General features: G+C 39.1%; 1 protein-coding gene across 1 annotated transcript in view; it reads left to right on the top strand.

Annotated features, from left to right (window-relative positions):
- The window catches only part of LMNTD1 (lamin tail domain containing 1), a 114777-nt gene that overhangs the window by 55647 nt on the left and 43359 nt on the right, over positions 1 to 15771 (top strand). Inside the window, exons 6-9 of the mRNA XM_088134995.1 lie at positions 1770 to 2000; positions 7882 to 8070; positions 14008 to 14194; positions 14667 to 14786. Of these exons, the coding sequence (XP_087991121.1) occupies positions 1770 to 2000; positions 7882 to 8070; positions 14008 to 14194; positions 14667 to 14786 (727 nt within the window). The remainder of the gene's footprint in view (positions 1 to 1769; positions 2001 to 7881; positions 8071 to 14007; positions 14195 to 14666; positions 14787 to 15771) is intronic.

Here is a 15771-nt window from a genome sequence, read left to right as displayed (position 1 = left end):
ATAAATAAACAGCTAGTTCATAGAACGTGAGCACTTACCTATAATTCAAGGCCATAAATCTGAGGTCACTCTATCTTTCCAACATGAACCGGTGTCTTTGTTACCCCAAGTTTGATAGATCCATAGTTCTTCATATAGTGGTAATTTTCAAATTTGGGGGATATCATTGAAAAGTACATTCATTGCCTTACACAGTAATGATCTTTATATCATATACAAACTCACAGAGGACCGATTCCTTAACCCTCCTTAACTCAAGCAAGCATATTTCTGAGACCGCTTGGATATCATGTGAGCCCAGGAAAAGATGGAGCTTCTTTAAGGAGCCCCTGATGGGTACCGAGAGTCATGCCAGAGCAGAAGCACCTTTCCTGTTTCCAATCCAAATGGTTCCACAACCTTTTCTCTAAATAAATCACTGAATCTTGAAGAATCTTCCAGATTTGCATCAATTTTCATTTCGGATGGATAGATAGCAAGTGAGTGAGTGAGAGACAGAGACAGAGACAGAGACAGAGACAGAGACAGAGACAGAGACAGAGACAGAGACAGAGACAGAGACAGAGACAGAGACAGAGACAGAGACAGAGACAGAGAGAACTGTGCAGCCAAAAGAGAGACAAGTGCGTTGGGAGTACCAATTCTTAAATATTTAAACAAATCCAAACAACAGTTAAAAACCAATCATTACAGATTCTTATAGTAACATATTCTATAGAACCTATAAAAAGTATATGGGACTTAATTAATGAATCATCAGATGAAATACCGAACTCAATAGGTTTGCACAATATATACAAATACTGCACAATCTCAATAGGTTTCAATATATAAAATACATAAATATTATCGGCATTTAATAACAATTTATGCTAGATTCCAGCCACAACTGAACTGCCCTGCATCTGTCAAATAAGGCAGGGAAATGGTTCAGTTCCCAAATAAGAGATAACAAAAACATCCTTGGCAAGTTCCTTGTGGCATCTTAATAAATGAGGAACATATTCTGTTGGTTAAGTGATGTATTAAGTTGTAAAACTAAATAAGGCTACAGAAGGAGTCACTGAACCTCAGGAAGAAAAATGAAATTGTGTTTTGTGTTTATTATAGACTTCAGAAATGAGGGTTGGCTGTTGGAGGTAATATTTAGAAGTTGGGTCACATGATTTGGGGTTGTCCTACTATTGCTATAATTTAGCCATGATCCAGATCATCCCATGATTTTGGAATGATCACTGCATATCAGGGAGGTATATATTATTCTTGGCTGCATTTCCAATATTTGAATTTATCAAGGCATCAAGAACTCTGGATTTTTTACACAGAGGAGATAGCCTAAAGAGTTATTATATAGCATAGGAAAGATAAATCTACACCTGACTTGTAGCACTGGGTTTCAGATATGTGTTGCCTGACAACATTTTTATTAGCTTTTGTCATTTTGTCGGCATGCACATGATTTGCATTGCTGAGACAAAGAGACGCTTTTGAACAAGTTGCTCAGTGTTTTTGCAAATGTTCTGTTTATGATATGAGGTTTCAGGGCTCTTTGTTTTCCTTTTCTGTTTTGAATTTGAAAGTTAAACGCGTTGCTAATAGAGTGAGAAAGTGAGAGAAAGAGAGAGAAAGGGAGGGATACAATTTTGTTTGCTTGGCATATACAAATATTTTAGAAAAGGAATAGAAACGAAAACATAAGAAAAATGCTTATCTTAGACTGACTGTAAATAAATGCAGATTCACCAGGTTGGTTTTTAATGTCTATACAGAACCGAGCCAGCGCTCTATCAGTTGCCCTCTGCTCCAATCCACTTCCAGCATATCTCAGAGTCCAAAACCAGCATCACCGCCAAGCCTTCAGAGAAAGTTGTATTTTCACGGTTCACAGAGTCCACTTCAACAGTCACTCTGCTTCATGGAAGATCCTCATCTAGGACAGTCCGATTTCCTGTATCTTCTCTTGTAACAGTAAACAAATCTTTAGGTAAGTCCACATTTGGGTCCAGGGAGTTTTTAAAAATACACTCTTTTTTTTTTTTTTTTTTTTTAGGCTATTGGCATTCCAGGTCTTTCCCAACTGAGCATCTAGCCAACTCCCATTAACCCTAGCCAGAATGGTCCATGAAAACATGGGGGAGCGGGGAGAGGGTTGAGGGAAGGGAGGGTTGGACTAAAGGAAATATTTGAAAATTCAGGGGATTTAATAAATATGGAGAGAGCCAGCTTGGTGTAGTGGTTAAGGCACCAGGCTAGAAAATGGGAAACAGTCACTGTCTCTTGGGCCTAAGAAGTAGGCAATAGCAGACCACTTCTGAAATCTTGCCAAGAAAATGGCAGGAACTAGTCCAGGCAGTCGCCAGGAGTCAACACTGACTTGAAGGCACCAATATATAGGAGTCAACACTGACTTGAAGGCACCAATATATAGGAGTCAACACTGACTTGACTGACTTGAAGGCACCAGGTTGCTATAAAAGCATATGACATCTGGTGAGTCTCAAAGCCACTGTCCTGGACAAAACCCAGAGCGTCCAGGAGCACCTCAGTAAGAAGGCCCCCAAAGATGAGCTGCTGAGAGAATGCCTGAGGCAGCAGCAGACAGGGGAGGAAGTTCAAGCAGAGAAAGTACCATGGCAAGACAAGACCCTGCAGGGGATGTACCATTGACAGCTGAGGTGGCTGACATTGGGAAATCCTACCAGTGGCTGGAAAGGACTGCACTAAAAGTCAGCACTGAGGCACTGATCATAGCAGCACAAGAACAGGCACTAAGCACCAGGTCCATAGAAGCAGGGGTCTACCACACTAGACAGGACGCAAGATGCAGGTTGTGCAAAGAGGCCTCAGAGACAGTCCAACACATAATGGCAGGGTGTAAGATGCAGGCAGGAACAGCATACACTGAACAGCACAACCAAGTAGCTGACATTGTATACAGAAACATCTGCACAGTGTATGGGCTAGACCCTCCCAAGTCCAGATGGGAGATTCCACAGAAAGTTGTGGAGAATAACAGGACTAAGATCCTGTGGGACTACCAGATCCAGACGGACAGGCAGGTACTGGCTATCGTGGTAGTAAACAAGGACCAGAAGACAGCAGTGATGATAGATGTAGTGGTACCATGTGACAGCAACATCAGGAAGAAGGACTATGAGAAGCTGGAGAAGTACCTAGAGAGGATGTGAAAAGTAAAGGCCAAAGTGGTCTTAGTGGTAGTAGGAGCACTTGGGACTGTGACTCCTAAGCTGAGAGAATGGCTCCAGCAGAGGAACAACATCAGAGCTCTCTGTCCAGAAGAGTGCAGTGCTAAGAACAGCTAAGATACTGCACAGAACCCTCAAACTCCCCTATATTATATATATATATGTATGTGTGTATGTATGGTATGTATGTATATTACCCTCTCATCCCTATAGATGGTATGTGTCTTCCTCAATCTCGGGTCCTCTACCATATAGGCTACCAGGTTACTATGAAAGCAATAGAGATTGTTTTTTAAAAAATCTTTCTGGTCACCAACATGATTAATGATGATAACCACAGAGGTTTTGTCTAACATTATGGTGTTCTCTTTGGTTAACATTAAATGTCTATAAAAAATTGGGACAGCTTTATAGTGCTAATTAAAAGCTCCATTAAAAGGAACATAAAATGATCCCTATCATAAAGTTTATAATGAGTATATGTTGAACTCTGATACGTCACTTACCTGATACATTATGGCTCTCATTAAAAAAGAACCTTTTGAAAACTAATGATCCTCACTTCTATGGAACTACTTTTCTGATTTTGAAATAAATAAATATTTTCCTCTGGTCCAAGAAAAGTGGAAGAACCACATGGAAAATACAAGATGAGTGTGATTGGGCAATAGTATTCTGTGAATCCCCTTCATGGCTTGTTGCCTCCTAGCGGTGAATGGGCCTGTGCATCCCAGTGAAGTTTGGAGCATATACTCCCAGAAGTATAACCCATAATAAGCAGATTATGGCAATAGGTTCGCTCAAATACAGTTTGCTGGAGAAGGAAGTAGCATATCAGTGCAGTATTCTGTGAGGAAAACCGTATGGATGATCATGGACAATGTCAACACAATACTGGAAGATAAGCTCTCCAGGTAGGAAGATAGTAAACAAACCATTGGGAAAAATAAGAAAGCAAGTGTAGGTACCTCTAGTGCTTCTGATGTGGCTGGATTAAACCAGAAGGATGTTCAGATGCTCATATAGCCAAGGGCAAAAGGAAAATTTGATATTGCAAAAATTCATTATCATTGGTATGCGGAATGTCAGACCCACAGTCCAAAAGAAACTTGAAGTTGAAATAGCAAAAATGTAAAGATTGAACACTGAAATACTGGGAATAAGTGAACTGAAATGGATTGGAGTTGGTCACTTCACCTTACAGGAGCAGCAGATCCATTCCTGACAAGAAAATCATAGAAGAAAGGAAATAGCTATCCTTAAAAACAAAATAGTGTCAGTCAGTGACTGGATATAACCCCCTAAAATGACAGAGGTATCTCCATTTGAATCTAAAAGAAGCTAATCTGTATTACAGTGATGCATGTTTATACTGAGGAAATGGAAATAAAACAGTTCTGTGATGACATGCAACATCTTGTATACACACACACACACACACACACACAGACATAAACACACACACACAAAGACCTTATAATGGAATACTAAAGTTCCATTAAAATAAAATAAAATAAAATAAAATAAAATAAAATAAAATAAAATAGCATCTATAACATACAGGGAAATTGAACTTTGGTGTAAGAAATTAACCAGGAGACAGAATGTGAAGAAAATTAGAAGTTTATAGTAAATCCCTCCTTCCCACAACTTGAAAAATGATTTTGCCCATGGGTGTCACAGGATGAACAGCACTGAAATCAGCTTGGCAACAGAAGCAAAGATGGAGAAGCTTTATTCGATTAATAATAAGACCTGGTGCTGACTGCAGCTCACATCATGGACTCCTCTTTTAAAAATTACAATTTAAACTTTAAAATAAAATAAAATCAGCAAACCAACGAGATACAATAGAATTATGCAGTGAAGATTAAATGGATTAGATCTAATAAACAGAGTGCCTGAAGAACTCTGGATTGAAATCTGTGGCATTTTTTAAAGTGAAAACAAAAGAAAAAAGAAAAAAATCCATAATGCAAAAAGCAAAAGAAACTGAAATGACTAGTTGCTGATACTTATAATAGCTAAAGAAAAGTGGAAAGCAAAAAGCAAAAGATACAAATCTGGCCAATTAAACTTTGAGTTCCAGAGAAGAACAAGGAGGTATATCTAAATAAGCAATGCAAAGGAACAGGGGATAACAATAGTATGAAACGAACAAGAGACTTCTTTAAGAAAATAAATCAAGGGGAGAAAATAATCAAGGGAAGTGTTTATGCAAAATTAGGAATGTTGAAAGTTAAAGAAGACAAAGGTCTCTTGAAGAAAGTAGATATAAAAAAGAAATAGCATGAATATACCGAATAATTCTCCCCCACACTCCCACCCACCCCCATCCTCAAATCAGTGATACTTACAAAATTTTGATAACTGAATTAAATGAAGACATTCTGGAAAGAGGTTAAATGGGGCCTAGAAAACAATGCTAGCAGCAAAGTGGAAAGAATTGATCAAACACCAACAGATATGTTTAAAATCTTAAAAGAGGGCATTAAAAGATCAATTTAATTCCAAAAACGTAAAAAGGCATTGGTAAAGAGTGCTCAGGCTAACCAGTGCACCTATTTAACATGCTAGTAAGGAAATGCCCAGGATTTTGCTACCCCAACTTCAGAAATACATGGAAGTAAGCATTATGTTACCAGCTGGATTCAGAAGAGGCAGGAGCACCTAAGATCATATTGCTAATAATCAGAGAATTAAGGAAAAAGCAACAGAATCTTTTTAAAATGCTTTTGCTATATGGATTAGATAAAGGCATCTGATGGTATGGACCACAACAGATTGCAAATAGCTTTTTAAATATGGGGTTATTTGCCTATTGAAGAATTTATATTATGACCAGTAAGTAACATTTAGAACAGAATATGGAGTAGCTGCACGGTTAAAAATTGGAAAAGGAGTTCACTAAGGTTTTATGCTGTCACCTTGTTTATTTGACTGATATGTAAAGCATATTGTGAGGAATGCTGGAACAGAAGAAATGGAAGCTGGAATTCAAATTGCTCAGAGAAACAGCAACAAGCACAAAAATGCCGATGATTCCACTTTGATATCTGGATATGAGGAAGATGTAAGGAACCTTTTGTTGAAGGTGAAAGAAGAAAGTGAAAGAGAAAAACCCAAATCTGCAACTCAATATTTAAAAAGGAAAAAAAGACCCCTAAAATTATGTCAACCCAATGCAAATAGGCAGAAAAGTTGAAGTTCTAACAAACTATCTTTCCCTGCTCAAAAATTCACAAGGATGGTCACTGAGCCATGAAATAGAGTGTTCCTAGGAGAAAGACTATGACACATCCAGACAAAATATTAAAGTGCAGAAAACATCACATTGATACATACTGTATTGTCAAGGTCTTGGTTGTAATGTATGGCTGTGAAAACTAGACCATCAGGGCGGCTTAACAAAGAAAATGTGACACCTTTGAAATGTGCTGGACAAAGCTGTTGAGCAAACCACAAGACCACTAGGAGAACCAATTGCTCTGCGTAGATGAATTAAACCAGACTGCTCATGAGCATTAATAACAAAGCTGAAACTTAAAACATTTTAGACACATAATGCAGAAGCAAGAGTCATTGGAGTAGACCTTGATGACTGGAAAAATAAGAGACAATCCAAAAAAAGGTTGAAAAAAGACAAGGTTGGTAGATATCACTGACAAAGTTGGGATCATCTTACAAAAGTTTCAGGAACTCTTACTGATAGACAACCCTAGCAAATGACGTCTACTAGGACAGAGTCAGAAGCAAATGAACAACTGAACAACAGCAGACTCTTATACTGATGCTAAACAAAGCACTACTCAACAAATTGCAGACTGTTCTTAGAGGAAAAAAGATTCACCTATCTTGGCCAGTGGTTCTTCAAAATCTTCCAACATCTAGATGGAGTCTGGGTTTTTTGTTTGTTTGTTGTTGTTGTTTTGCCTTCAAGTCAGTGGTGAATCCTGGCGACCGTCTGGACTATTCCCTGAAGTTTTCTTGGTGGCATTTTCAGAAGTGGTCTGCCATTGCCTCCTTCCCAGGGCTGAGAGAGAGTGACTGGCCCAAGGTCACCCAGTTGGTTTCATGCCTGAGGGAGGACTAGAACTCACAGTCTCCTGGTTTCTAATGTAGTGCCTTAATCACACTGGATCTCTTCTGGGTGCTAATTTCTAAGAAAATAACCAATTGTGCTCTGCACCAGATAGATCTCCTAATCATTACCCAGACAGATACAGCCCCTGATTGTTACTAAAGTATGAATGGGAGTGGGGAAAATAGGACTTCTCTTAGGATATACAGTAATAGTACATTCTGTAGGTGGAAAAAAAGTTTGGGGAAATCTCCTGGTTGAAAATACATTTTCTAGACATCCAGAATAACCGCTGTTTCACTGATGGTTATTATGGTCACCTACTGAAGGTAATTCCAACAAGGTAATCAATCTGAATGTCACTAGAAAAATACTCACTTTACCAGAGGTGCCTCACTTTATAGCCATAACTTTTAAGAGAAGCTCAGAAAATCCATTTCACTTTAATGATGGCAGCGAAAGAAAGTGAAGATCATGCCATTTTTCCCATAACAATTTCAAAAAATTAGCTTCTCTTGTATTAAAAAAAAGTTTGTTTTATTCCCTGACCCTTTGTTTGTTTGCTTGTTTGGGTTTAGCAACTCCCAACACCAGCAACACTCTACCACAAAAACAATACTTTCCCAGCTCTGACAGCATTAACTTTAGCAACGAAGAACTTGGAAAGGGTCAGGACTATACAAAAGCATTATTTGCTGGCACCAAGAAGAGCAGTGCTGAACTGATGGAGAAAACAGCATGGTCACATTTTCCACCCGAATACTACAGTTCGTCATCATCCAGGTATTTTCTAAATGCTGCTATTGCTTCACAAACATAAGTCATTCCATTTACTTCATCTACAAGATTCGGGGGGCAATACAGAGGAAAACCATGAAGATCGGATGGTTGAGACAAATTGCAGAGAATGTTCAGCATTCAGATTTCTGCCCTCCAGGCTTTATGTTCCTCCCAAGCTTTGTTTTGGGAGGGATGGGGGCTTAACATGAATTAGATACCTATTCAATTTAAAATCCTTTGAGGGTAAAGTAGGGTTACCAAATCTGAATTGCAAAAATCTGGATAGCCACTAAAATGGGGATAGAGAGATTTTGTTCCTCTGTGGTTCCATCTCACGGTCCTCCAGATTTTTGTAGCCCAGATCTGATAGTCTTAATTAATTTCAGGCGAAGAACAGCAGAGAGCATTTTCATACATTTATCAGTTAAGGAGAAGAGGAATACACATGGAGAAACAGAGTCTCTTGCAAGGCAGGAAAAAAAATCTGCATCCATCCATACTATTTTATAACTCTTAAAGATGATGAGTTTCCTCAGAAATCATGTGTAACCAATTCCAGAATGGCTATGATTACAAAAGGCTCTTGAAGTTAATAATACATTCCCATCTTTTTTGTGCATGTGCATAATCAATATTTTTTATGAATTATAGATTTCACATTAATCACAAAATCATAGAAGAGGCCAAGATTATTCCCTCTGCACAGTACAGAAATTCAAATTAAACCATCCGGTTTGAACCATAGTCACGAAGGGGAGCCTTCTGGTTCCACTGTAGAACTGCTACTATACTTAGGAAATTTTTCGTAGCATTCAGCTGGAATCTCCTTTTATGTAACTTAAAACCATTATTCTTTACCTTGTTCTTTAGAGCCCCACAAACGTTTCTTGATTTAAGGTCCAGCTGGGATCTGACCTATACAGAATAAAAAGGAATGATTAAAGGAGTGATTACTAGCTTTGATTTGAAAATTATACTCCTGTTGATGCAGTCTATAATTGCATTTGCTTTCTTGCAGGCAATCATACTTCTGATTCATATTCAATTTGTAACTAACTCTTATTATTTTTCATAGCTATTATTGCCAAGCCAGGTAGCCCCCATATTATATCTGTGCATTTGAGGTCTGTTTCCTACGTGAAAAGCTTTGTCTCTACAGGTAGTCCTCATTTAACAACCACTCAGTCAGTGACCATTCAAATTACAATGGTGCTGAACAAGTGGTACTTACGACTGGTCCTTGAAGTTCTGGTCATCCCAGCACTTGCCTGTCATGGCCAGTAACAGCCAGTCTTCATTTGCCTTATCCGGACTCCTCACTTTCATACCTAATCAAACATCTTTTCTCCCTCTTAAAAAAATAAAAGAGATAAAATTGCCAGCAGTTCTGTGCTTGCAGCAAGGGGATGCTCCCATTATCTTCTGAGCATACCGCTATGGCGGGTCTTCTGCATTTGTTTCCCTTTCTTGTAGACATGCCTTCACATCCTCACAATGGGAGCTGGGAGGTGGGATGAGTGAACCATTTGCCCTTCGACAACAGACCAGACTACCCTGGAAGCTATGGCAGTGATTCATTGCTGCTTCTATAACAACATAGGCCCATTCATTGGATAGAATGCTACTGGCAGAAGAGTAATTCTGGAATTATAATTGCATAGACCAGGTTATGTCAGAACATGTTCAACAGGAGGCTTGTGTGGCCATGTTCTTGTAACTACATCTTTGTTTGGAAGAATCTATTATTTGGGGTCAGTTAGTAGCTGTTTCTCTCTAACATGCCCATTCTTTCTCTGAGCTGAATCACTCAAAGACATTTCCAATATGGTATCTTCTCTGTGTTCAAGGAAGATACACTTTGAAGGTTGTGTACGTTGCTGGCATCAATAAGGAGAAGAAAGAATGCATCCACAGAGCCCAAGATACTCCCATCCATCCTTTTTTGTGGACCTACCTTACTCAACTGGCATTTAAGGGAAGGACTGGAGGCTTCTGAATCACAGTCCCCTTCTTCACTCAGCAGAGAGAAAGAGTATTTTGCAGACCACACAATTGTCATCTGCACAAAAGAGATTAGATCTTGTGCTTCCCTGAGGAATTATTGCCCGACTGCCCTCTGACTACTGGTTAAATGAAAAGAAATTAATTGAATCGGCTCTTTACAAGGTTAATAATGCCCTCTGGATTTGGTTTGCAAGTTCTTTTTCCAGCTTTGCCCTTCTGTCCCCCCCCCCCCCCCAGAAGTGAAAGAATCCTCACCCAAAAGCATTCATAACTTCTCCAGTAAAAAGGAAGGTTTTTTATTAAGCTGTTTCTCCATCTGTCTCTTTCTCTTGGGGGGGGGGGAAGCACACAGCATCTATGTTCCCCAAAAAATATAATCATAAACTTTTTTAAAAGAATACAACTTGGGTATATACAGAGGCAATGAATGTAGCTAGACACAGATAGCCCTTTCTTTCTAAGGTTCCATGGAGCATATAAATTGTCTTCTGTTTTTTCACCAAAAAATTACTTATTGTGGTTATCAGAGATAGTATAAGCATTCATTAGTTTGGTCAACGGAAGAAAGAATGCAAGGCAGTCAGCAATTTCCTCTAAACTTGGCAAGTTAATTCTCATTCACTCATGCAGCCTGTGATAGCTGGGCAGCTGGACAAAGTTAAACACCTTGATGCATCTATGGAGGACATTGCTTTCCTCGCGCTTGTTGGGGTGGCTGGATTCTGACCTTCTGTTATGCTACTGGTTGTTGAAAGAACCTTAAAATGAGGGTGCATGCACTAGCACCTGTGAGCTTCACTGCTGCAGTGTGGTCTATTGTGACTGGCACGCTGGAAATCTTCAAGAAAATCTTGGCCTCAGTGATCATATGTCAGCCCTATAAGGTAGATTGGGTCAGGAAACAGACACCACAAGAAAGATGAGAACTGAAAGCCATGTGAAGTGATATAAAGGCAATATTGAAACAAAAAGGCTACCCAGGTCACTCAACAAAGCAATTTGGGTGGCTCCAAACCACTTATGGTGATTGCTGTGAAGGAAGACTTTTATTGACTAATGTTGGCCAGAGTGATTTCTAGGACAAGCAATTTTAGGATTGCTTACTATGTGTGCCAGAACTGCTCACTCTGGAAGATTTTCAGCATGCATGAAGGCTGGGTCATTATGGGTTGCCCACAGCAAGTGCAGCCTGGAAGTCCTTTGCCTGAAGGTCTTCCAGGCACTGGCTTCGAGCAAGCAGCATCTTCTCTGAGTTGATGGCCAAAGCTTTTAATGAATGCTATGGATATACTGTTTACATCCTCCCAACCACTTGCCCAAAGTCCCAAACATGGCATCTGGAAGCAACATGTTTCTTGGACCTTCCAAGCTCCTTCCCTTTCCAACCTAATTTTGGTGCCTTATTAAATTATTTTAATTAAGAAAAAAAGAAAAAAAATAGCATCATGTAAAATAACACACTAAACTCAACATCCCCTGTTTTCTAGAGAGATACTGGAGCATTCTTAGAAAATAAATTGGTACTTTGTTTGCTTTCTGGTAGATGGATATTTTATCATGGTCTCTGATCAGAACAAATATTTTGTAAGAGTGCCCCATGCTCTCAAAATCCCTGTGTGCCCACTGGCCTGAAAAGTTTGGAGATCTCTGTTCACTGAGGCCATCTAAGGCCATTTGACTTCAGTGTCACAAGCTATCTCATAGGGACTTGGGAAAAGGTCTTCTCCGTGATTATTCCTGTTCTCTGGAAGGTGCTTCTGGTCTGTGGAAAAGACTCATTTCAAGCTCCTTCCTGAGCCCACTCTTCATTGTTGATTCTATTAATTTTTCTCTTTTTTTTTTTACTTTAATTCTGTCTCAAGCTTATACAATAAGCACTGAAATAGTCCAGTAATTTAAAGCTCTATTAATGCATAAATGGAGGTATTAAAAAAACCTTGAAGAGCTGGATGTTTCTTGGAAATAATGCATCTTAATCCAAAGAGGCACCTGACTTTTCTATTTAATGATGATGTTTAAAATTGAAGAGTATCGTCTCCATCCAGCAATGAAAAACTTCAGTTCTTACCTTTTCAGAAATGTAGATAACTTCCTCTCCTGCATGTGCAGGTAACATAGTTGGAAGTGTCCACAAACAGACAAATGCAGTCATTCTTTCTTCTCTGGAGAGCCTCGCAACACCTTCTCATCCTGCAGCATAATTTGCTGGTTCTCTAACCCAACAGATAAGTGCCACAAAATGCCAGGATCACTTCTACAATGATCCCTTTTTACACAACAGGACAGTCCTTATCAACCGCACTGTCTTACCTGAATTAGACTCCAGAAATCCATTTTTTTCCTTCCCATGTCTTTAATTTTTTCCCCTCTTCATTTGAATGGTTCCTCTCCCCTTTGAAAATTATAGATCGTTGTATTGCTTCCATACTCCCTTTGCTGAAAAATGGAAGAACTTTGGTGATTTTGACACAGTTTGTCATTTATTTTTAAAAAGAGTACGTTAATATTAATTAATATGAGTAGTCATGGGTCCAGTAGAAAAGAAACAATAAAAGCAGTGTAGGGGGTGTTAAAAGATCTTCCAGGGCTGGTGCCAATCTAGAGCTTTTCCTGGTCTTTGCTTTGCAGGCTCCAAAGTGGATGGAGGTCACCTTCAAGGTTTGAAGAGTTATTTGCAACGAGAACTTTTTGGTTGATTGTGTATCTTAATTTAACCCGTAAGGAATGAAATGGAATATGTTATGCAAAAGAAGAAATCAGCTTGCCAGAACAGAGATGTAAAGGCAATCCACCATGAAGCACTATGGGAATGAATTTGCAAAGTCTGTGATGAAAAATCCTCCATGGTTCTGATGGCTGTACTTAATGTTGTCCACTAGTATTTAGCTTTTTTTCAATAAAAAATACACACACATGTACACATACACATACACACTGATGCTTCTGAAAAATAGCATAGATCAAGGACAGATTTTTTTAACAAAAAAAAAACCTTACATTTGGGATACGTACATTAAAAAAATGCTGCATCAGAGAAATGCTCGTAAAAAAAAAAGTACACCAGAGAATTGTATGTGAAAACAGAAGAAGGCTTGTCAGGGAATTCACATTAAAAAAGTACAAGCTATAAATGAAAATGGATGCAATTTTGCTGATTTTTAAGAGTTCATTTAAAAATTCAGCTAGCGAAACAGATTGGATTGATACTGAATTGTGAGCATTGGTTCCAATTTCAATCTTATTTAGCAATGGAGGCCTGTAAGACTGGAAACCATTTATGCTTCATCCAACCTTGCGCCAACTATTACAAGCTACTCTGGTGCATTCTGGTTACAAATTACAGGCAAAGGGTTGATTGTACTGCCTTGAGATTGTGAACCCAGGGTGAAAAGAAATAGAACAGTGAACCCCAGGGAAGTTGTAGATGGTGGGGGAATTAAAAAGTCAAGATGGGAGCCATGACCTTGTAACCAAAACCCTGCTCCTTTTTTATATGCATGCCACCATCTTTACTTTTTGGACACCCCTCCAATAAACCCTTGGATTAACAGAACTTGATTTAATGGACTTTAGCTACAAAGCCCATACAGGTTGTTAAGTTAAGGCCTTATGACACGATTTACATCAATAATGTAATTACACAAATGATATAAGTTGATACAAATGATGCCAATGGATTGGTTTGGATTTAACAAACATTCAGGTTTAACAGACTCCCCCTCCCTTTTTGAAAAAGTTTTATTGTACTGGTTCTTAGTGACCTTGTAATGGAACGAGGTACCAGAAAATGCTTCACCCTGCTTTTGGGTGGTGTTTCCTGGGTAATAGAGGAGACACAAGGAACGAAACTTTGCAAAAACAGACTCTCCTTTTTGATACACTGATAATCCTAATAAGACTGGGTTTTCTAATCTAGTTTTGTTTTGGTTTTTTTAGTAGTGTTGGGAACCTTAAAATTACTGAAGTTGATTTATGGGGCCATTATGTGAAGATAATTAATAATTCTCCTGATAAAGAAGAAAGCATTGGAGATCATATTCTTCAGCAGAATGTTCATGGCCACCCAGCAGCCATTTTTAAATTCCCCCCAAACATCCGAATGAAGCCGAACTCCGTTGTGACAGTAAGTGAAATATAAAAATGATACAGTGTACTGCTGGAATACAAAGCTCTCAAGCTGGTGGAATGGAATAATAAATATGCTGTCAAGATATGCCTGTTCTCATTTTTGTTCCTTCACCTCTTCCTTTAACACAAAGGTGTCCACTGGGAGGGTATCAAAAAAAGTCACGGTGGCAGCCACAACTTCAAAATCCCACTCTTTTTTTTTTTACTCTTTGTGGTGTGTGAGATACATGTAAAAAGCAGGCAAGGCTCCAACATGGCCATGACCAGAAACCTGACTTTTTTTTTTACTTCCCTGGGGAGGCCCCTGCCAGTTTGAGATGCAAGATTTGAAGTACACAGAATGTCCCCATACAGTGCCCACTGGAGAAGAAGCTCAGCTGCTTGAAGGTTATGTCTGCTATTACTGTGGAAAAACTCAGGAAGGGCATCTATGTGATGCTTAACTGCTCCTGGTTTTGTTATTGCAGGTATGGTCCATGGATTCTAAAATGCATCATAAGCCTCCCACAGACTATCTCTGGAAGGAGCTGGACAAGTTCCAATCAGGCCCTGAGTGCACCACTATTCTTTGCAATCCTTCTGGACAGGTAACCAGTTCACGTTCCCCCTTCTGGTTTTTGGTATAGTAAGTGTGACTCACCTCATATTTACTATGTAATCCTGGAGCTGCTGCAGAAACTGGTTTTCCCATTTCTTTTCTGCTCCACTTGTTATTTTCACTCCTCACAAGCGTGACAAGGGAAAACAAGGACACCACAGGGCCGGGAGCATGATTCCCTTACTATTTCAACCCCAGTGAGCTGTGGGGCTGTGGTGATTGTTCTGGATGTGGGTGATGATGATGATGATGATGATGATGATGATGATGATGATGATGATGATATAAGGTTGTCCAGTGCCTCAGATCAACGGCAAAAAGTGTTTCAGAGCACACACAGTCACTCAGGTTGTACTTGTCTACAACTTTTTTAAGTAGTTGCAACTTTTCCCAGGATTGTGTGGTTGTCTTCCTCAGCTGCTACATAATCCTTGAAGAAGATATGTTTGGTTCAAGTACCTATGCACTTTCTCCTGTGTTTTTCAACTCCTTTTTTTTTTTGGCTTTCAAAACTGAAGGGCTTCACATCCTTATTATTATTACTTTATTATTTACAAAACTAAAAGAAAAGGAAGTATTGCCTGGAGAGCCACCACAAAAGTACTTGGTCTTCCAGTCAAAAAGACTGTTAACCAGCAAACTGTCTTGTCATCTGTACTGAACCAGTGAATTTAACTAAGGGCGGCCCTAGATACGGCTTCATGTCACGATCACGCATTCTGTAAGTTGATGTTCAAAGCCAGATGAGGAGAAGCTGCTAGGTAAAGTCAACCCATCTTTCTTTCAAAAGCACTTGAAGGCTATGCTGTTTTGGAGAGTGTTCCCCTGATTTGATCTGATTTGATTTGCTGTTGCCATCTTTGTATTCTATCTTCTTTATATCATTCTAGAGCTATATGCTACATTGTATATTGTATTTTCCTGTTTGTATTGGATATGTTTTATATCGTACTTTTTATCTAAGCCGCCCAAAG

This window comes from Python bivittatus, unplaced genomic scaffold, assembly GCF_059951505.1.
Source record: "Python bivittatus isolate LINGU-HERP-01145 unplaced genomic scaffold, Pbiv_v1 ctg000120_np1212, whole genome shotgun sequence".
Taxonomy (NCBI): Eukaryota; Metazoa; Chordata; class Lepidosauria; order Squamata; family Pythonidae; genus Python; species Python bivittatus.
The sequence above is the reverse complement of the archived record's forward strand: the minus strand, read 5'-3'. Positions and strand labels throughout refer to the sequence as shown.